This window comes from Microtus pennsylvanicus, chromosome 6 (genome assembly GCF_037038515.1).
Source record: "Microtus pennsylvanicus isolate mMicPen1 chromosome 6, mMicPen1.hap1, whole genome shotgun sequence".
Classification (NCBI taxonomy): Eukaryota; Metazoa; Chordata; class Mammalia; order Rodentia; family Cricetidae; genus Microtus; species Microtus pennsylvanicus.
Window position 1 is genome coordinate 58,105,475 of NC_134584.1, and position 23,455 is coordinate 58,128,929.

General features: G+C 44.4%; 1 protein-coding gene across 1 annotated transcript in view; it reads right to left on the reverse strand.

Moving 5' to 3' along the window:
• The window catches only part of Serinc5 (serine incorporator 5), a 98,691-nt gene that overhangs the window by 43,186 nt on the left and 32,050 nt on the right, over nt 1-23,455 (reverse strand). Inside the window, exon 2 of the mRNA XM_075976320.1 lies at nt 6,680-6,847. Coding sequence (XP_075832435.1) covers nt 6,680-6,847 — 168 coding nt within the window. The remainder of the gene's footprint in view (nt 1-6,679; nt 6,848-23,455) is intronic.

The window sequence follows — 23,455 nt, forward strand, 5'->3', positions numbered from 1 at the left end:
TAACAAGCAAACCTAGTTATAAGAGCAAGAAATCACTGGCCAAATACCCAGGGACCCTGAATTTCAGTCTCTGCTGTAACTAGTGTTTTCAGCCTTGGACAAGACACTTCACTTCATGGGCCATGTCATCTGTCAGACAACTAGATGGGTAAAATAATCCCTTAGGTTTCTTCCATTTTCCAATCTCCTTTATTCTTCTACCAACTGATTCAAACTATACCCTTTAAAAAGCAAGCCTGTTTCCTCTGTGTAACACTTAACAGAGCCCTGTTTATCATCCCCTCTCATAGATGTGAGCCGTGTTCTTTAATTAGATGCCTTAGCTACAGATCTTAGTTCATAGGATCACAGAGACTAGCCCAGGAAGGCAAGCCACACACAACATGACAATCATGTCATTATAGCCCTCTTAGTTCTTCGTGCTGATGACAGGAAAGGAAGCAGCTTATCTGCCAATCTGCAGTCTTAAGTATATTACACGGCACTGTCAACTCTAAGAACCACCAAAGTAGTGCAACATGTCATTCAAACTAACTAGACAATTAGATGCTGTACTTAGGAAGCCTCTTCAAAACGCAAGCGACGGAGCCTCTGCGGCTGACAGTTAAGGCCATGGGTGACTCCAATGGGGAACTAGTAGCAAGGGTGTCCTCACCGTGGGATCAATTATCTGGAGAAGGAAGGCTGAGAGCAAAAGTCCAGTGTGGCCAACTCATTTGTGACTGACTAGAACGCACAGCACAAACAAATTTCCATGGCCTGTCCATGATCAGTACTGTCTGTGGTCAGTACTGGACAAAGGGAAGAGAAGGAAGAAGCTAAGAATGTCCCCAGTTCTGTTCTGAGAGAAGGTACCTCTACCCTCAATTCTTCATAGAAGATAGCCAGAGGCAGAGATGAATGAGCTGCCCCAGGGAAACCACAGTGGTCAGGTTAGTGTTCAAGACACCACAAAAACACCAGGATGGGAGACAGAAAGGGTAACAATAAGGGTTGGCAAGGGCACAAGAAACATGAACCTTTACACATTATTACTATGAATGCTTCTCATGATGGTAGGGGTGCTAATGGTGTAATTACTTTGGAAAACAGTATAGCAGCTCCTCAAAGATTAAGCAAGGTATTTTCATCTAGTACAGAAATTCTACTGTATATACCCAGAAAATAATTATTCACACAAAAATGGTGACATTAACATTAAGAGTCAAAAAAGTACAAATAACATAAGTGTTCATCAACTGAGGAATAGACAAATAAAATATGGAGTATTCATAAAGTAGAATACTATTCGGCCGAAGTACTAACATATGCTACAACATACCTTTAAAAACATGGTAAGTAAAAGACACCAGACACAAAAAAAAGTACAAGTATGTATTAGTCCATTAGCTATTATTATAATAAAATACCTAATACAAGGTAATTATTTTAAAGAAAACAGAATTTGTTTAGCTCATGGTTTAGGAGGTGTCCATTTTGACATTTACGACTCCATCAGAAATACAACCCTATTCCAAGAGTTGCTAAACTTATCATGAATTCTGAGATAAAGGCATAATCCAGGATTGGGGTCTCCCTGCAGCATGACAGCTTCTCTCAAGGCAGACAACAAGAGAACTTCCCAACCAAAGAAAAGCTAATCTATACACCTGGCCAAAATTTCCAGGCATTTGTCCATGCTTCTGTCTGAATGTGGCCTTGGCCAGGAGTCAGAGCAGGGAGAGCCAACGTCAGCCTAAGTGCTTTCACCAAGGCCAGGGGAAGAGGACGAGACACTGCTTTATTGTGGCCTGCTGGGGTGTGTCACTGCCTCCCACTCTGCACTCTAGCTCTTAGGAGGGCCCTATCAGGGTCACATGGCCTGTGGTGTGTGGGCTGAGAACAGTAGGTTCTTTCTGGTTTCAGAATGCTGCCTGTATATCTTCGTGAGAAGGAGCTTGGAAGAGATGCTGAGGCAGCTTTGCCCTGCTTTTGCATGAGGGAAACCCCTCTTCCTATGAGACCGTTGGCTCAGAGAAAGGTCTCCTGTATGTTGAGCCACAGCATGTGGTTTCTCCCTTCTTGGAGCATTTTTTCCTGTGTCAGAATATAGAAGCCATTTTAAGCAGGCTGTTCTTCCCAGTCACTGTGGTGTTTAAGCAAGTACAGAACTTGGGCTGGTTGATGCCTGGTGGCTTTCGTGGACTTCAAAATGTGGATCACAAGAGGAGAAGCAGGTGAGAGAACAGGGCTCCAGATCTCCACTGATAAAATAAGATCTGCCTGCCTGCTTTGGAGATAAAGGTGACAGCTGAGAGCCCCAGAAGCTAGTCATTTGGAAGGGAGAACAAAGGAAGGTTCTTGTGTGCTCACTGGCCGATGTGGAAAGAGCCTTCAGGGCTCCAATCTTACATCTTAGGTCCACATTCTCCCTGTATCCCACTTGGTACTGCACTGCTCTGATTGGGGGAGATGTCTGACATGGTGAATACAACATTTTAAAACCCAAATACATGATAAATAGTGTTGGGAACTCATTTGTTTGGTATATGGCGTGTGGAACATGACACTGTAATACATTTGTTTTAGATTTGAATTGTAAAGAAGTATTCATTTTGCTGTGAAGCATCTACTACGATCTTTATTGTCTTTCTATTGTTCTTCATTCATTTTTAGATGGCGTTATGCTTGTCTGTGCCTTCCGATCTCTCTGCAAACATTTTATTTTGCACATTATTTCCCAGAGGGAAGTCTGGGCAGTTCTGAGTGGTAGAGACTTGGAAAATGGTCGACTCTGACTAGTGTCCTCCCGAGGTGAGAGGGTTCTATGCTTGTTTTCAGCGTAGGTTGGTAGCACCACAGTATATGGAGGGTCTCCAAGGCACACAGCACAGACACACCCCGTGCAGGCCACAAGTTTGCAGTTCTTTTTCCTCTGCCACTCTCACCTCTCGAGCTCCCACAGGCCAACCAAGGGCAGGCAAGGACCCGCAGGGGACCAGCTGTGCACTACAAGGAGACCTTTCAGGGCCCACCCTCAAGTGCCGCCTGGGCATGAGGTCAACCTGATTCTAGCACCACAAAACAAGCTGACTTTGTGGCCAAATAGCTGTCCCCTGAAGGGAAAAGGATTTATTCCACCCAGAGTGACCTCACTCCCTATGTGGGAAGCCTGGCCAAGCCATGCTCCCAGGCAGACGCACGCGATGAAGCTCCGACCCAGGATGGACTTAGGCTAGAATCTTCCCGGTAAGCGCACCTAGGGGCTACACAGATGATTAGAAATGGGCTAAATTAATATGTGAGAATTAGCCTAGAAGAGGCTAGATAGAAATGGGCCAAGCAGTGATTAAATAAATACAGTTTGTATGTTGTTATTTTGGGCATAAGCTAGCCAGGCAGCCGGGGTGCTGGGGACGCAGCCCCGCCGCCCTTATTACTATATCGACAGCACCTGCTGTACGGGCAAGGGCAGTGGTGAAAAAGAATGAAGACACAGGTAAAATGCTCAAACTAAAATGGCATTATGGTAGTAGCCTATAAAAAGCAGCTCTTAAAATACTTTTCCTTATATATGCTACTTCCTCCATGCAGCCTCCCTGGGCAACACCAGGCAACATTTTCCTGTTGAAGGTTCTGTCAGGAAGCAGAGATAGCAGATGGAGTTGCTAGTGGGTACTGCACGGAGCTGGAGCAGGATACCCGAACAGGAATCAGGTGTGTTTTATAAAATTTATGCCTGAAGTACACACCTTGGGCTTCTACATCACCCATACAATTGCAATTGCAGTGCTTCGCTCCAAGAGATGTCACATACTGGCAGAGTTACAGGTTTTCGTGGACCTAAGGCTTTCATTCTACTTGCACCGAAAGCTTAAGAGCAGGGCTCACATGGCAGCCGGCTAAGATACCGACTTCTTACCACAGGACCACGGCAGGTCATCACGCAGCTGCTCAGGAGCGGAGCTTAAGAAGAGAGCATCGCACTACTAGAAAAATAAAAGTAGGAAATGGCGTGCTGGGGTGTAACTCAACGATAGAGGTTCACTGAGCCTTTTTGAGGTTCTTTTCAAATGCATGAATTTAAAGGGAAGATTAAGCAGACCCTCAGCAGAAGAGTTAAAATCTATCCTTCTAGCCTTATAGCTCTTAAAACTTTTTTAATTTAAAAAGTTTTAATTTTAAAATATATACATTGTATATTGTGCATACACACACGCACACACACACACACCCCGCACGCGCAAGCAGGCATGCATGGGAATGCAGGTGCCTGCAGAAGCAGAAGAGGGTGCCAGATCCCATGGAGCTGGAGCCATAGGCAGGTGAGAGCTGTATGAAGAGGGTTCTGGGAACCAAATCCAGTCCTCTGTAAGTGCAGTATGTGCTGAGCCATATTTCCAGGCCCCGTAGGCCCAAACTTCTTTCCCCAAACACACCAAGTTAAAGCATGATGCTAGTAGGGCTGGGTGGTAAATATATCAACAGCACAAAGCAAATCTGGCAGAGCCTCCTCAAGGTAGCCAAACCCTTCATTTCTACCTCCAAACTTTTACACAGAACCTATTTACCTTGTTTTAGGCCTTAGAAAAGTTCACATCTTTTCTTCTGAGAGACAAACTGCACCCTCATCTAAGCGTACCTTGCCGCCCACTGGGGCGCCTTCACTGGAGGCTCTACAGTAGCACATTCTAATCAAAACCATATGGCTACATTAGAAATGTGTTAGCCAACAGGAAGCTCCAATAGGCCTATCCTAACTAAAGGATAAACAGGATAAAAATAGACCAAGAGCTTTGAAGAAAATGTCATGGGGCTGGGGTGTAGGTCAGTAGAGAGATCGCCTAGTTCATGCCTGACTCTGGGTTGATCCCCAGCATAAAGAGAAGGGAAATGATTGTTTTAAAGCAGAGTGCCACTAAATGGCCACAGTATAGCACAGGATTGGGGCTCAGTTTGCTTAGGAGCTGCCCCAGCTGAGGCTATCATCACCACAGAAGAGATGCAGCTCCATTATAGACTCGTCTTCTCTCCCTCCCCACTGTCTGTGAGGATGAAGGGCTGAGTGGTGTACGAGAGGGAAATGGGCCTCGACAGCTCTGCTTTCATCCTCCACTTCCCCTGGGATGAGAGCTGCCCTCAACATGCTGCTGCCCGCTCTTCCTGGCTAGTGAGCCCTAGCACCATGCCAACGGAGCACGGGTGAGCGAGCTGCTGGCTTAGGAGCTCAGGAGAAAGCCCACCTCCCTGCAAACTCAAGCTGCATGAGTTCACCTGCCTTGTTGAGTAATGAACATGGTATCTGGACCCTACTTGCGGACATTTTAGTCTCCCTTTTCTCCCCCAGAACCTAGGGCAGGAAGAGTTGTGTTGTTTATTGGGGTTTCTCGTGACCACAGCACTCTGCACTCTGATACAGCTCGTCAAGAGGCCTGTATGGAGAAACAGGAAAAGGTTCCACATCTGTCTCCATGAACGTCACACTCCAGGCATCCCTGAGTAGACTGCCCAAGAAATGGCTGACCTCTTGCCCTAAGTCCCAGAGGCAACGCCATCCAAGTGGTCCGTCTAGAAAAGCTAAAAACCACAAAAACCACTTCCTGGTATCTATGGGGCTGTCTACGCTATATCATCCTTTCCATCGGCCTAAATTACGTCCTCATAACAAGCTGTGACTTGAAACACTGGCAGTCATCCCTATGACAGAGATGGGCAGAATTCTACAAGCAAAAACTGTGTTTATCAGAAACGGCTAAACAAAACAGAGACCAAGCACAATCCTCTGACATCAACGTTCTCTACCAACAGCATCCAACTATGCCTATCCTACCACTAAGGACAAAGCTACCAGGGGCTGGAAAGATGGCCCAGTCGCTAAGTACTTGCTGCCCAAGCTGGATCCTAGCACCTATGTAAAAAGCTGAGCGTGCCTACCCATGCTTATAACCCCAGCACTGCAGGGATGGGGAAGACTCACTGAGGCTTGCTGGCCTCCAACCACCAACCCAGCTCTAGGTTCAGTGAGAGACCCGGCCTCAAAGAAACAAGGCAGAGAATGAGGGTAGAGCACCTGGTGCTCTCTCCTCTGATTGCCATGAGTGCTCAGACACACAACATACCTCATCACATCCACAGATATACCTAGACATCATACCAAACATTAATCGATTGATTAATTAAAGCTCAAGCTGTTGAATGGCTTGCCTGCTTGGCCTGAAGCAGTGGACAAGTTCTGAGACAGTTCAGAGACCAAGTAAAGTGGTTTGCACGAGAAGTGTCCTCCACAGCCTCAGGCATTTGGATACTTGGTCTCCAGTTGGTTGGTGGTGTTGTTTGGGGGGAGATTTAGGTGGTGCAGCCTTACTGAAGAAGTATGTCATGAGGAAAGAGGGGGCCACGAGCTAATTAAAAAGCCTTGCCAACTTCCATTCTATCTCTGCTTTGTGTGTGCTATGGTTCAAACTGTGAGTTTTCAACTTCCTGCGGCCATGCCTACCATGTGCTGCCTCGCCAACCCACCAAAATAAACCCATGTCCCTTTGGAACCATAAGCCAAATAAGCACTTCCTGCTATAAGTTGCCTTGGTCGTGATGTTTTATCTCAGCAACAGGCACGTAACAAACCTAAATTACAGTGGTATGGAACCCAGTACTCTAAATCGTGTTTCTCATACAACTCCATCAAGAACCACAAACTTACATGCTCCTTCATCTGCTTAGTCACGGAGGATGACATCATCACACAGCAGAGGCCGATGACCAGGAGGAAGTAGAGTAGATACATGAAGCGGGTGGTCCGAGACTGCCGGATCTTAGGGCAGCAGCCGCAGCAGAGGGAGCATCCAGCAGAACCGCAACAGCAGGCCAGCTAGGGAAGACACAAACATCCTCTCAGAGTGTGCCATTGTGACTTAGCAAGAAACACAAGACTGTTCTTCAGGGTCATGGAACGTGAGGCTCTGAAATCGCTGGAATTTCAAGAGTGAATGAGAAGTATCTTGTTATTAATAAACCCCGTTAAGCCACACCTGAGTCTATGCTCAACAGCACGACTCTTGGTGAGCCCCTCTTCCCAGTCATTTCAGGACCTGGCTGTCAGAAGTCAGCCACATGACACGGAAGATTTGAAATTTCAGCTCCCCACTCTCTCCTCTCAGGGAGAGAAGGGGTGACTGAGTTAAATGATCCATGGCTGATGATTGAAGCAGTTGTGATACACACTGACATCTCTACAAAAACCCTCACCAGTGGATTCAAAACATCTGTGTCAATAAAAGTATCCATGTGCACTGGAGATGTGTCCCTTCACTGTGGAAACAGACACTACTGGGGTTCACACTTCTGGGGCTCCTCGCCCTGTACATCTGGCTGTGTATTTTTAACATTTATGGTAAGCAGGGAAAAATAAGTACAGAGTTTTTCCTAAACTCTGTGAGAGGTTCAGCAAATTACTGAACCCTAGAAGGAAAGGGTAGGAACTCAGGCTTATACCCAATCAGATAGGCTACGGAATGTTCAGATTATGAGTGGCCTGAGAAGTTGGGACAATTTTGTGAAACTATATACCAAACCTTGGTAGTGCCAGTCTGAACTAAATTACAGGAGAACCAGCTGGCATCCCATACAGGCCCACTGCTTTACAAACATTTGCCCTAGTTTTCGGCTGGTGGACCTTCCAGGCTAAAGGATGACTGCTCTCTCGGTCATCATGACCACAGGACACAAGAAGAGTGTGTGGCAGAGCTTTGGCTAGAAGCAGTCTGTCTGGAAAGATGAGCACTAATGGCTTGGGAGATAACCAGGAATAAGCAGGAAAGGGACTTCCTCAGAAGTACATAGTCATTATTACACTTAAGAGAAAACAAAGGTTTCTGGGATCAGCTAAAAGCAAAAACAGCAGCTAAGAACTAGAAAAGGTGCTACATGAAAAGAGTACATGGGAAGGAAGACATGAGAAACAAGAGGCTGGACCCAACCATCAAAAGACAAAATCCGTAACACAAACTGTCACCTAGGAACATGTTGAGAGGACATGGATGTGCTTGTAGAGGGGAGCCTGCAACTCGAAACCCCAAAGGCAAGTTCGTAGGTACCTCTTACACGTGCTGTTTCTCAGCCTTGTGCCCCATCAGGGGCAATCTTTCTAAGCTAATGAGTGACAGATGAGCTCAGTGAGCTCAGATCTCCTGCTGTACCACTAATAGTACACAAGGCTTTCACTTGGGCCACATGACCCTGTGTATGGCACATACTTGTACATGTATGTGGAAGCTAGAAGTCTATACAGGGTGTCACTCCTCAGCCATGTATCCACTTTATTTTTCAAGACAGAGTCCTACACTGAATATGGGTCTCATCACTTCAGCTCAATGAGCTGGCCAGCAAATGTTCCAGCCTCCTCAGTGCCGGGATCATAGAGGTGGGCTGCCACACCCACTTTGTTACGTGGGACCTAGCAATCAAACCAGTTTCTTGTGCTTGTACAGTCAGTACTTTTCCAACTCAACGTCCTCTCTGTCCCCCATTATTTGGAAGACTAGGTCTTTGATAAGACACAAGGCAGCAGGTGGTGGACAGCAGTTCAGGCTAGAAGTCAGTCTCTGTGGAGGAGGTTAGGCTCTGCCACCTAGAGATAAAGCCACTTACTCCTTCAAGACTCAGTAGACTCACTTCTAAAGTAACAATGGTAACAGGACATAAGCTATGCAACCCTTATACACTGCTGCGGGAAGCCTCCCAGGTGCATTTGACTTGAGGGAGGAGCTGTTACCCAACAGGGCTTCTCTGAAAGGAATTACAAAAACTGCAAATTACATCTGAACATGTGAGTATGAACACTGTTCTATACCAAACTTACACCCTAATAATTCAATTTCTTGACAATGATCTAGAAGGAAGTTTGGGACTTTGCAAAGCTTCAAAACAAACACCAGTCACAAGAGTACATTGTAAACACCATGCACAATGAGACTAGTCAACAGGTATGTAGTTAGGACAGCAAATTATGATGCTATGGTGGATCCCAGAAGTGGGGTCACATCTCAGGCTACCTCCCTTATGTCGTGAAGGCTCCAGCATTAGAGCCTCTGTCTCTCTACTCTGTAACATCACTTCAAATTCTTGCTAATGTCTTCTATGCGCCTTACATTCTACTTTCCACACATCTTACTTAAAAGGCTCATAAACCTAGGTCATCACTATAAAAGAATCAATTCTCCTTAGGCTGAGCCAACAGGTAGCGCTGCGGTACTACTGCTGCTGCATGCGTGTGTGTGTGTGTGTGTGTGTGTGTGTGTGTGTGTGTGTGTGCGTGCGTTTTTTACCAGCCACACTTCCATTTTCTTTACAATTCATTCATCTTTCTGTTTGTATTTTGTTTGGGCCTCAGGCTCCTCCCACGTGCTGGGATTATAGGCATACACAACCACACTGGGTTTATAATGTGCTAGGACTGAACCCAATGTGTTCTTCCCCTCTGCTCCCAAACTAACTGGATTCTCTAGGCTCTCCCTCTTCTTTCCTAGCTTTTGATTAAGTCACATTGTCTCAGATAACCAGATTTGCTGCATTCCAAGTTCAAAGGTGATAATAAATACTTAACCCATAAAACTCCTTTAGAAGCAGTTTTCTATAGTTGGAGCCTTAAGCATCACTTAATGATCACATAGTAAAAGACTGGTGATGTGAGACATCCTTCTGTACATTGTTGCTTTTATTGGTTGATGAATAAAGCTGTTTTGGCCAATGGCTTAGCAGAGTAAAGCTGGGCAGGAAGTCCAAACAAAGATACAGAGAGAGTCGGCAGAGTCGGGAAAACACCATATAGCCACCCAAGAAGTACGATATGAGGTAATAAGTCATAGCCTCATGGTAAAATATAAACTAATAGAAATGGGTTAATTTTAGAGATAGCTAGCCAGGAATAGCCTAAGTCACTGGCCAGATATTAAGCCTCTGAGTAATTATTTGGGAACAGAGAGAAACCAGTCCAGGGGGGCCAGTGGAACAGAGAAGAGCCTTCTGTTTACATATGATGCCCAAGGAATTTCCACATAAACCCGAGAGAACTTTTAAAAAGAATCTAAAATGGAGCCAAGAATGGCTTCCTAATTCATGTCTCTCATTGCAGGTCACAGTACAGAACCACGTCCGCTGGTAGCAGCAGGCCTCAGCTAAACATGGCACACTCCCTCTCTCACTGGCCGCAGTACAAAGAGGCTTCTTCCAGCTGCTATGTGCAGGCTTGACAGCACAGCCTGAGACTTGAGAACACAGCATGGCAGATTTAGGCTTTTACTCAGATGAAAAAGGTTTATGTGCTATATACTGCTCCCCAGAGTTGGGAGGTGAGTGCGGCTCTCACCCAGTGGTCCCGACACTGGTGGTGAGCGTGTTTCCGCCATCTTAGAGGGCTAAGCACAGGGGCAACAGTCAAAGCCATGGCTGTAGTCTTAGCCATGCTCTCTTATCATATTTAAAACGCTCCTGATCAGAAAAGGATTATAGATACACAATAGGACAGATTTCAGATAAAGACCTATAAATGTGTCACAATGTGTTTGATAAAATATGCATAGGATCAGAAGAAGGAGAAGGCGAAGGCAAAGAAGAAGAAGAGGAGGAGGAGGAGGAGGAGGAGGATAACAGTCAGATTAAAATAATTTAAAAATCCTTAAAAATAGTATAAAATATATATATTAAGCCATGTAAAGATAGAAAATACACAAAGAGTCTAAATTATGTGCACTATTGTGTTTTCTTTAAACTTTTTGACTGCAGAGAGACATTGATTCTGGTGTCTGGTAAGCTAAACCAACATATAAATTTTAAAGGTATCTTAACTTGAAAATTTAAGTCTAAGGATAGACTAAACTTTGGGGAAAAAGTTCTTCTTTTGTTTCCACAGAAGATAAGAACCTATTGATTACAGTTCTCCTTAGTTATAATAAAAGATAAATTAGATTTAAACTTTAGACTCACAAAGAATATATGATAAATTATCTTCTTTAATTTTGCCTAATACAAATAGACTAAATGTTGTAACTGTAATTCTTGCTTAATAACTATTTTGTTATATATAATTTTACCTTGTTAAAGTTAAAACTTTCCTTTTTAATTAGACAGAAAAGGGGAGATGATTTGGGATGTTCTTCTGCATATGTGTTGCTTTTATTGGTTGATGAATAAAGCTATTTCAGTCAATTAGCCGAGGACAGTTATGTGGAGAATCCAAAGAAAGATAGAGAGAGAGTAGCCACCCAAGAAATAAGATATGAGGTAACAGGCCACAAGCCTTATGGTAAAATATGAACTAATAGAAGTGGGTTAATTTACAGAGAGAGCTAGCCAGAAATAGCCTAAGTCACTGGCCAGACAACTGTAACTGATATTAAGCTTCTGAGTGGTTATTTGGGAACATATTGGCATAGAGAAACTGATCAAGGAGGACCAGTGGGATGGAAAAAAGCCTTCTATTTACAGCCTGGTCTAGAACAATATGCCCCAAATAAGAAAAGAAAAGCGGCTGAGAGGCCCTGGCTCCCTCTGTTTGCTGTATGCTCCCCTAATGATGCACTACTTGTCATCCCACAGCAGCAGGGACATCCAATCACATTCTAAAACGCTGAGCCCAGTAAGCCTCTTCCCATTACAGGTTGGTCATCCTGGGTGTTTTAGAACTAGCTAGAAAGCTTCAAACTAATAGTAGAACTATACCAGAGCAGAGTCAATAGCTAAGCGCACTATCTCCACAGAAAGGAAAATAAATGAATAAATAAATAGTGACAGAAAGGACACGATTATGGAAGACACTGCAATGAAGCAAGCGGTTCCGTCCTACACTGTCACTAGAGCCATGCACCAATGTATGCACGGTATTTGTTAAATGCTTCTCTTTACTTACAGAGCGACGGTCCAGTGGTAGAGTTTGCCTAGCAGATGCAGCACAATTGGTCTAAACATAGTATTGCCAAAACCCAGACATATGTACATTCATATGTATGTACATATTGAACAAAAATTCTAAAAAATATTGCAATTCAACAGTAGCCTTTCTCTGCTAAACCAAGAGTCACTCTTCAGAGCAAACCATACCAATAAACAAAGGAATACATGCATGGCCTTAAGCTGAATTCTGACAAATGCACCAGGGGGAAACTGCAAACCATGTCTGTGAAAGGAAGAGTACAATTCCAGGAAACTGTACTCCACCTGTGCTGACTGGCCACAGTTTTGGAGAACAGAGCTTACTCGTTCTGTTCTTTACCTCAGACAAACCTTGGCTGGTCCAACTCCAAACTGTCACAAGCTTGAAGAGAAAAGCTAGTGTACTGTGTGTGTCTCTAGAGGGCATAAGCCTTTGCCAAACAAGTCAGGCTTATAAAACAAATATCTGTAGGGTTTGTGGCACCAAGACTGAGTAGGGATTTGGGAGGCAAAGAGGAGATAGAGTCATCAAAGAAAACAAAAGAGCCACTGTGCTGGGGATGCTGTGATGGAGGGTGATCATGGGAAGAGTCTGATGTCACTGGAGAAGCTGATCCTGGAAGGATGCTTGTCAGCTCTGGGAAGATGAACTTCTGTGGTGACAGGGTGTGTGTGAAATGTTTCTGTGTTCTCTACTCAGTTTTGCTGTGAGCTTAAAATCACTCTTTTAAAGCCTTTTGTTTAAAAATAAAAAGTGAACAAAGCAGTGCTGTCCATTCTTCCTCAGCAATGGATGCTGAAGGAGTAATGTCCAGTGATGAAGCCATGTGAGTGGCAAACTCCTCAAGCCAAAAGCACTAGTGATGTAGGAGGGTCACCTGTCTATGTGTTACTTTCAGTGGTTAATAAAGAAACTGCCTTGGCCTTGTGATAGGCCAGCCCTTAGGTGGGTGGAGTAAGCAGAACAGAATTCTGGGAGGAAGAAAGCAGAGTCAGGCAGACGCCATGAAGCTCCAGCCCAAGATGGACGTAGGTTAGAATCTTTGCGGTAAGTCACTACCTCATGGTGCTACATACATTAATAGAAATGGGTTAAAGCAAGATGTGAGAGTTAGCCAATAAGAGGCTGGAACTAATGGGCCAGGCAGTGTTTAAATGAATACGATTTCTGTGTTATTATTTCTGGGGCTAAGCTAGCCGGGCGGGAGCCGGGTGGGACGAAAGAGCAGGCCTGCTGGCCTCATTGCTACACACCAGCACTCCCAATCCCTGGGGCCGAACTCACAAACCACATGCTAAACTCTTGAATTTCTTAGTAGCATTATATCACAGAGCATTATAATTTTTATCTTACTTCTTTTATTTTTTGGAGAATATAATTACATCATTTCATTCTTCCCTTGCCTCTCCCTCCCCCAACCCTCCTTACTCTCTTTACAAAACATGACCTCTGATTTCATTATTGTTGTTACATTTTTATGTATGTACATATGTGTGTGTTTGTATATACAGACGTACATTCCTAAATATATAAAAAAAACAACCTGCTCATTCTGTATAGTGTCTCTTCCAAAGTTCACGTGTACTGAGCTTCAGCACCTGGAAATGTGATTCTGTTTGGTCTTTAGAGGCTGATGTTTTTGAGCAGCATCCCTGGAACAGTACCTATCCCAGTGGTGTGTTGTAGTAATAAGGGAGCGGCGGCTGGGCTGCGTCCCCAATACCCCAGCCGCCTGGCTCCGGCTAGCTTATGCCCCAAATAATTACACGGACACTGTATTCTTTTAAACACTGCTCTGGCCCATTTCTACCTAGCGTCTTCTAGGCTAACTCTCGCACCTGGACTGGCCCATTTCCAATCATCTGTGTAGCGCCCCTAGGTGCGCTTACCGGGAAGATTCTAGCCTAAGTCCATCCTGGGTCGGAGCTGGGGCATGGTGTGCGTCTTCCCTGGAGCAGGTAGCATGGCGTCTCTCTTGCGTCTGCTCCTGAGAGGAGAGCTGTCGGGTCTGACCTCACTTCCTCTTCCTCCCAGCCTTCCCTTCTGTTTACTCCACCCACCTAAGGGTGGGCCTATCAAATGGGCCTAGCAGTTTCTTTATTGCTTAAACAATGAAATCAACAGATTGATATATGACACTCCCACATCACTTCCCCTTTTTCTGTTTAAACAAAAAAAGGAAGGCTTTAACCTTAACATAGCAAAATTACATATAACAAAACAGTTATCAAGTAAAAGTTACATCAGAAACATTTATACATATAACAAAATTGACCGTAAATCTCTATCAATAAAGCAAAATCTATACTAATGCAAATTATTCATGTCTATATCATATCCCCCTTTAAATTAAAAGAACATTTATAAACTATATTTGGGAACATGGGCGCAGTTTTTCTCTCCAAACTGCTTCCTGCTGAATGGGGGCGTCGTTAATTAGGTCTTTCTTGGTATAACCTGTGTGCTAGTTTCATCTCAGTTGGCAGTTGAGCGAAGCAATTTTCTGAAGATGTTCACAGCAAACCTTCAGGAGGACGTGGTCCATCATACCAAATCAGAATAGAAGAAATGAACAGGGTCTCATCCTCTGTGAAAACAAAAGAAGAAACTCTTTTCCAAAGTATCATATCCTTAGACCCAAATTCTGAAATCATACCCTCATGATATCCGTTCTGGTTCCACTTGGCAGCCCATATAATGAAATGTCTCTCTGTACTTAGCTCCTTCACAGTCAAAAATTTTAAAGAAAACACAATGTACATAATCCAGACTCTCTGTGAATTTTCCATCTTTACGCAGCTTATTTTTACTTATATCTATAACTATCTGTACTCTGTCTCTTTAAAGACTTTACTTTTACTTTTTTCTTTTTAAACCATTAACTTTATTCTCTATATTCTTTTTCTTCTCTCTCCCAAGCCTACGTATATTCATCCAACAGTGTGACTCATTTAGTGGTCTGAATCTGTCCTATTGTGAATCTGCAATTTTTTACTATCCAGGAGCACTTTTGATTTATGCCTTTAAATCACTAGGCGCTTAGCTGTGACATTCCTACGTTAACTTTTTGCTTTTTGAGCATATATCTTTGACCTGGCTGTCTTTGAACTCTCGGAGATCCACCTGTCTCTGCCTTCCAGGCATTGGGATTAAAGGTGTAGCTACTACACCTTGAACTCACAGAGATCTGTTCGTCTCTGCCTTCTAGGCACTGGGATTAAAGGCGTGTGCTACCACACCTTGAAGTCACAGAGGTCTATCTCCCTCTGCCTCCCAAGTGTTGGGATTAAAGGTGTGTACTAGGACACAAAACAACTCTCTTCCTTTTTTGTTTTTTGCTTTAAGAACTTCAACTTTCAGCTTGCATATATTTTTAACACACTTTAAACCATTCAGAAATTTTCTCTGTCTTTGAATCTCTCTTTACTGTATATCTCTCTTTTTCTGACCACTTGAGTCTTTAATTTACCAAGCAATCTCAGTAGGACTAAAGGCGTGGCTTTGCCAGCTGTAGCCATGTTTATAGCATTTCAAGGTCCCTGCCAGCCAGCGAACTGCAACAGACAACACTCAAGTCCTCTCTCGGTAGCCAGCCCTCCTGCCTCAAACAGTCAAGAGTTTGCCCTGGCAGGATGGCCCAGAAAGCCAGCATTTTAAAACAACACAGGTTTGTTCCTGCTGCTGAGTCAGGAAAGTTTCAAAATGGAGGACATACCATTTTGTGCTAGCTCTGGGGCCACCAGGTAGGAGCGGCACTCAGCACTTTAATTCTGAGACTGAGTGTGCAGCACAGAAATTCTTTTCATCCACGTTACATCCAAATCTGACACGCAGAGCACTACGCAGTCTGAAAACACGTCTCTGTATGGCAGCAGGAATCCGCCATGCTCTTCCGCCTGCCTAAGCCTGATTCTGCCTTTTGCCCATGGGCAGGCGGGGAGCTCTGAGTCATCGTCAAGGTCTCAGAGCACTCTCCTTCCGATCCCAAGCGGGAACACAAACATAAAGCCAGAGTTTGCACTGGCGGCACAGCCCCAGGAAGCCACGCTTTGAAATGACACAGCGTTTTTTCTGCTGCTGTTGCCGAATCAGGAAATCTCTCTACAGCACGCCACCAACAAACAGCAAAAATCTGTGTTAAACTCTATCTCCCTTATTTTTAAGACTTCTCAGTTTTTTTAAGTAGGTTTAGTTAGCCACACGTCTGGGCGTCATTTGTAGTAATAAGGGAGCGGCGGCTGGGCTGCGTCCCCAATACCCCAGCCGCCTGGCTCCGGCTAGCTTATGCCCCAAATAATTACACGGACACTGTATTCTTTTAAACACTGCTCTGGCCCATTTCTACCTAGCGTCTTCTAGGCTAACTCTCGCACCTGGACTGGCCCATTTCCAATCATCTGTGTAGCGCCCCTAGGTGCGCTTACCGGGAAGATTCTAGCCTAAGTCCATCCTGGGTCGGAGCTGGGGCATGGTGTGCGTCTTCCCTGGAGCAGGTAGCATGGCGTCTCTCCTGCGTCTGCTCCGGAGAAGGAGAGCTGTCGGGTCTGACCTCACTTCCTCTTCCTCCCAGCCTTCCCTTCTGTTTACTCCTCCCACCTAAGGGTGGGCCTATCAAATGGGCCTAGCAGTTTCTTTATTGCTTAAACAATAAAATCAACAGATTGATATATGACACTCCCACATCAGTGTGTGTCCTCATCGGGAGAGATGAGAACACAGTCACAGCGACTGTCCTGGGAGAAGATGCTAAGGGGCCATTTATAAGACAGCCTGACAAAACCCTGCTCTGGAGTTATTAGCCTCTGGAAACTACACTGAATTGTTGTTTGAGTCACGTGGTTGGAGAGCTTGAGTGTGGCCCACCCCCCAACACAGTCTGCTTGGCTGACATAAACTACCTGTGCAGAGAGGTACATACAGCCATGTGGGGAGACACAGGTTATAAACAGACTCCCAGGAGAATGACCTAGATATGGGGAGGGGAAAAAAAACATCTACTTCTTAACACTCAAGCTTTTGTTATGTATGTATTACTTTTGTTTTGCTTTGTTTGGGGACAGGGTCTTATCAAGTCCATGTTGGCCTCAAACTCTCTATGCATCTGAGGCAGGTCTTGTACTCTGGATTCTCCTTCCAAGTGCTAGGATTACAGGCATGTGGCATGGTACGTGACAAGTTGTCGTATTTCTTTTCTTTTTAAAGAGTAGCACATGCACACTGGGCTGTATGTGATCCTGTCAAAGGAAGGAAGGAGGGGAAGAAAGGAGGGAGGAAGGGAAATCTACGTATTTTAGAACAGCAAAGAGGTTTGAAGATGTTCCTGCAAATGAATGTGTGAACACAGTAAGTACTTAAGTGATTCTCTTCCCTTCTGAGGAGCCTTCTGTCCCTCAAACAAATCACAAAGAGGAATGTGTCACTCCTAGAGTCCTCCCACTGCCCAGCTCATTTCTGAGCATGCTCAACGCAGGCTTTCAGAAGTAAAAGGTGCTTTGTCCCTGCCTGGGAAAGGGTCAAAATGAAGTCAGGCCAGCTGTTCTCACCGCTCCCCCAGTATCAAGGGAGAAACCAAAACACATCCCACAAAAAGTGAATACTATCTCCACTCTCCCTTCCTGGCCTTGCCCACCAGCCCTGGGAAGTCATCATCCCACGGACTGATGGGAGGCCTATGAGGAAATGTACCAGGAAACATGAGCTAGGATTGGGAGTGGCTTCAGGTACTTCTATTAAGTCAAAACACAATATCCTCATTTCCTGGAAGTCCACGCCAGCAGTACAAACTGAAAATAGCAACGCAGCAGGAAGTCCACAAGTGTCTCTGTGTAGGTGCAAACGCAAACATACAGGGGTACCTAACTCACACAAGAGTCTTCTCTGCAGCTCAATCGTCTTTCAGGTTCTGAAGCTCACAGCAGGTAGCTGTGAAATGGAGCAGCAGTAGGTGGGGGTGATCAGGGATGGTGGGGTCCTTGAGCGTGAAGCTTAACTCAAGGGTTTGGGTGCCAATGCTCATGATCACACAAAACTTCCATTCTGGGTCCTTTTCTCACGAACTCATGGAGTGAAAGTCATGGTCAAGGATAAGACTTAAAAGAAACTTCTACTGCAGACAGAAAGAAAATAAAAGCAGAATGATCAAAGTTCTGTTGCAGAAAACAGAGCTCGGGGAGGCAAGCAAAGCCCCCAGAGGGACCCAACAGGGGCTGCCACAGAGGTTCATTTGCTCCTGTAGGGAGGGAGTATGCTGAAATGTTTGTCTATGGGCTCTTAACATGACTTAGGGCGGAAACTCGGAAGAGACTGTGGCAAATTTTATTAAGATTGATTAATTCTCTGAGCATAGTGAAGTTGAGTCAATAGAGACCCACATGTTCTACACACCCTACCGGTTCAAGCAGAAAGATGATCGCGCATGTTCACACTCTTACTTACTTAGAGAAGTGGCCATGCTTTGATGCCCTCTTCCACACATCTCTAACTTGCTGCTATGTAACGCCATGGCCAACATAGGTCTGCTAGCTGTTAAGACTATGCTGCCTTTGTTCATGCGTTTACATAACCAGCTAGAACTTTATCACGGGCCTTTTTCTTTTGCTGTCTGTGGATAGTTAAGTCTTATCATAGTTTACCAAAAGCTAACTGTAGATTCTCTTGGCTACCTCATGTTTAACTCCTTGCCTACAGGTAGATCTGTGGTGTTCACCTTTTTGAAATTGGCAAAATAAATAGACGGAAAGGAACATAGACTTTACCTACTTAAAATTTAGTCTATTATAACTGCCAAAAAAGAATGCAGGAAAACACAATAGTGTCTACTGGGGGAGCTTCAGCTGACCATCAGTAGCTCAGAGCCTGTCTCTCCTCTTATCTGCTCACCTCAGTTATGTCACACCCAGCTGCAAACCCTTTTACTTCTCCTGCATAGTGTTCTGGATCTCGCTATCTTAATCTCGCCTCACACTCCTGAATACTAACTTGTTTTTATTATAATAGAAAGGACTTGTGTAGCCCAGATCTGAAAACTAGAAAGTCAGAGTTTAAACTGGGCAGCCCTAGGACCTGAAATCCTGGACCAGTACTTTGCAGCTCATCTTCCTCACCCTCTGTGTGTGTATGCAGGGCTCATCCTATAGCACAAGGGTTAGGGAGAGGAGTACCGGTGCCTCCATGGTATCAGGTGGTGCATGCTGGGTAATATATGCCGGGCAGTGCATGCCAGATAGTCCATGCTGGGCTCTGCCCTTTACAAACACCTATGAAATACTGAAATGGGGTTAAAAAGATAGTGTGTACCATGTGCCAGGAGATGGAGAATGGAGAACTCTTTCTTCTATTCCACACTGTAGGGAGGACACTACACTTACACACCATTAATGAGCTATTGATTCTGGGTTAACTCTCCAGGCCAGGCAGCACTTGGGGAGACGCAGAGTTGATACCAGCAGACACTGGCCAGACTCAGTAGTCCAAGACATGTCTGAGACTGTTGGCAGCAGTGAGACCCCAGATCCTGAATTTCTTGTAATCCCCTGATCTGAGTGCCTACAGCTGCTCTGAGCACAAGACCTTCAGGAGTTCCTGATGGCAGGAGAGTGGTTTCTGGTGGGTTTGGCTGGGGAGTGACTATCTCTATATAATCTGCCCCTGAACACAATAAAGGGGGCATTCTTGGGGAACCCAAGGATGACCCGTGTCGCTGTCTCTCTGGCTGTGTGTGTCTGTGTATTTTAACCTCCAGCCCCCTTGCCCGAAGCTCGCGAACTGGGTGCCAGCGCACAGAGCGCAGACACTGGGGGGGGGGGGGCGGTGTGCGCGGCATTTGGCGGTCTCCACCGAGATAGCGGCATTAGACAGCCAGAAAGAGGAGGGAAAGTATGAATGGTGGTCACCTGACCAGGGGGAGCATGGCTAAGCTCTGGGATGATAAATAGCCTTTGTTCCCCTCTTTGCAAAAGCTTGTGAGCTAAAGATGAGATGGTCGGGTGTTTCTACAAGGGGGTTAACCTACCACCTCCTCAGATCACCCTAGCTAAAGCACAGCTTAAGAGATTTAGCATCCATTTCTGCTCACTGACATGTAGGATAGCAAACAACTCAAGCTCAGGTAGGACGGTCACAGCTGTAGCTAATCCTCCAGTTACAGCTGCCACTCGTCCCAGACTCACAGAATGACTGTGACAACATGAACTCAACACACAGGCATGCGTTAGGAACGTTATTTATCCCACACAGACAAAGCTTACTTATTTGTATTAGCTAACACCTGCCAATCACTTACTCTCTGCAAGGGACGATTACGGTTACTGCTGCCATGGCTGTCATCTCTGTGAAAGAGCGGAGGCCAGGGCTCAGGGACGTGATGCAACTTAAGGTAAGAGAGCTGGTAAGGAAAGAGCCAGGGTTTCAGTTGGTGAACTGTGCCCCACTTCCTGTTTGCTTAAGTGCTAACGGGACAGATCACACTGGCCAAACCTTGGTTTTCTCTAAAAGGAAGATGGAGTTAGAAGGGGCAAGCATGGAAGAAGCAGTTTTTCTTCTCTGCTCTACAAAATAAGGGGCCAACAAGTCACCCCTTCTCTGCTCACCTTCTCTGGCAGCAGGGGACCCGGAAGTGTTCTCTGCACCTTAAAAGATGCATTGCTTTGGAGAAGAGGTTCTGCTTCTGTTTCCATAGGAACAAGATGCTCTGAACTCTTTCCAGGTTAAGATGGACCAACTTTGATCAAGGGAGACCTCCTGAGCCTTGACAGGTGTTATAACAAAGGTTATAACTGGTCTTTCCAAAACTTGGCTATTATCTCAGATTTTCTCAGGGATCCTAAATATACTTTATCCACAGACTTCCTAGCAGTTTGGAGAAAACGACATCCACATTCCGAGAGCTCTGGGAGGTATGGATGGTCTTTTGTTATTTGGTAGGTTATGGGTGTTTGTTATATTCAGGGGAATACAGGATATAAAAAACAACTGTTAATCTCAAAATAATTTATATTGCTATAGATTTTGTTTTACTGATACATATTTAAGATCAATTGTTTTGTACTGTGTATATGTGTATATATTTCTTTTCTTGTTTAAAATGTTACGTTTATGCAGCACATTTTGAAAAGTAATGAATAGTTAACAAATGCAAATTAGTAGCCATCTATAATATCTATAATAGTCAAACTTATTGACTTGTTATTTAGTTTTCTAGATATACAAAGATATATTTCAAGTGAATAGGTAATCTTCAAACACTTCAAAGTCCTATGGATATAACATTTAAACTGTTTTAAGAACTTAGAATGTTTTTGGACATGAGGCATCTGCTTCTGAGAGCACCAAGTACTTCAAGATAATGATAGACGTCAAATAAACTCCTTTTGGAATTTGCTTTCAGTGTGGCAAGGTTAGTTATTTGGGTAAGAAACTGCTCTTGCCTGGACTGTTTGATGTTATGCTGTACAAACTGGACATGCAGGACCCACAGTAAAACGGCTGCTGAACTTGCCAAAACAAGGCAGGACAGTCCTTCAGGGTTCCTGCTTCATGAAAGAGTCTGCCAGACATTCTGCAGGACACAGGAGTGACTGACAAATTTTGCCAAAATATGCAGGACAGCCCTTCAAATTTTCTGCTTCACTGAAAAATCTGTCAGGTGTTGTAGACCTATAGGCTGAAGATGGATGCCCCAATATTATAAAAGAACTCTGGGTGATGGTCCAAGTAGCCTGACATCTCTGTTATTTCTAGAATTTTGGAAGTTGCTTACAATATACTTACTATTTACTCAGGTAGTATTAAAGCCTTCTGAGGTCTTCGATGGAGCTAAAGACTAGATAGCTATTGTTTTCCTCAGTTATGATAAAAGATAAGTTAGAAATGAAACTTTAGACTCACAAAAATAGGACAGATGATAGATTATTTTCTTTAATTTTGCCCAAAACAAATAGACTAAATACTATAACTATAATTCTTGCTTGATATCTGTTTAGTTATATGTAATTTTACAATGTTAAAGTTAAAACCTTCCTTTTTAATTAAAGAGAAAAGGGGAGATGATGTGGGATGCCCTTCTATATGTTGCAAATATGTGTTGCTTTTATTCATTGATGAATAAAGCTGCTTTGGCCTATGGCAGGGCAGAATATAGCTAGGCAGGAAAACCAAACACTACTGGGAGGAAGAAGGCAGAGTTGGGTGAAACACCAGCTCCCATAGAAGATGTGAAGTAACAAGACTTGAACCTCGTGGTATAAGCTATTAGAAATGGGCTAATTTAATTGTAAGAGCTAGTTAATAATAAGCCTGAGTTAGTAGGCCAAATAGTTTGTAATTGATATTAACCCTCATTGTGGTTATTTGAGAATTGGCAGGTGGGAGAGAAAGCTCCAGTTATAATATGTAAAGGTGGTACTTGTCCATGGTTGCAGGTATCTACTGTGGGTTTTGATTGTATACCCTAATAGATATATGCCCATAATGACTATGCATTCCAGTTGATTGGAAAAAGGGCTTAAGGTTAAAGGTAAACAAACTTTACCTTTCTCTCAGTTCAACAGAAAACAGGCCTCCCTAAGAGGTAGAACACTGAGAATAAGCTTCCTCGAGTTCAGCATTACTGATGCTGGGGTAAGGGTGGGGGTTTTAATTGTTGTAGAAGATGACCTTGCTCTATGCCACATTCTGCAGTGTTCCTGACCTCCTTCGTGGCCTCCTCAGCTAGATGCAGTAGCAGTGTTCCCTCTCCTTCACAACTCAGTCATCAATGCCTCCAGACAGCTGCTCCTTGGCTGAGAACCACAGATTTAAGAGCCAAGAACAAGAGTAATGGATTCAGATGGGGTTCATATGCTGAAGTCTGAACTGGAGTCTGAACCCAGAAAATTATCCCAGCAACATGGGAAAGGTGATTCTATGCACATAACCACACCTGCATGGGCTCCAACCAAAGCTATCTCCATCCTTTCATTATTAGTGAGAAGAAAGTATGGATGCAGAAGCATCATTTGTACCCATCAAGGGGCAACTATCTATGGTAAAATAGACAAAGGGGTGGGGGTGGAGGGGGTGGGAAGAAAACCTCAAGTTCTAGAAGAAAATGTTGCCAGGAAATGAATCCACGGAATTCAAAATGGAAAAGTCTGGAGAACGGGAGAAAACACTCACTGAGTTTAAATCACTATTGCAAATTAGTTTTAAACACTCTCCTCAAAAATGGAAAGAGAATCTTGCTTATCTTACTTTATAAATAACAGCTTATCAACTGGCAATTACCGAAACTCTAAACCCCGAATCTTCCTCCTGTGTCATGGGGATTATGTGGCAGTGGAGAGATCTGGTGAGCCCTTTCCAAGAGCCACTGAGTGCCAGCTCAGTTCCCAAAGCCTGCCAAGCCACAAAGCACTCTCCAGGCTGGAGACCAGGTCAGAGAGCCAAGGAGATGGGGAAGTATGCTCTGGCATAGGAATAGCAGTGAGTTCATTTCACTGCTCTCAGAGAGCCGGGCCGGGAGTGCCAGTGTGAAGGGTTTCAAGATGCTTGGATGCACCATAAAGCTACAAA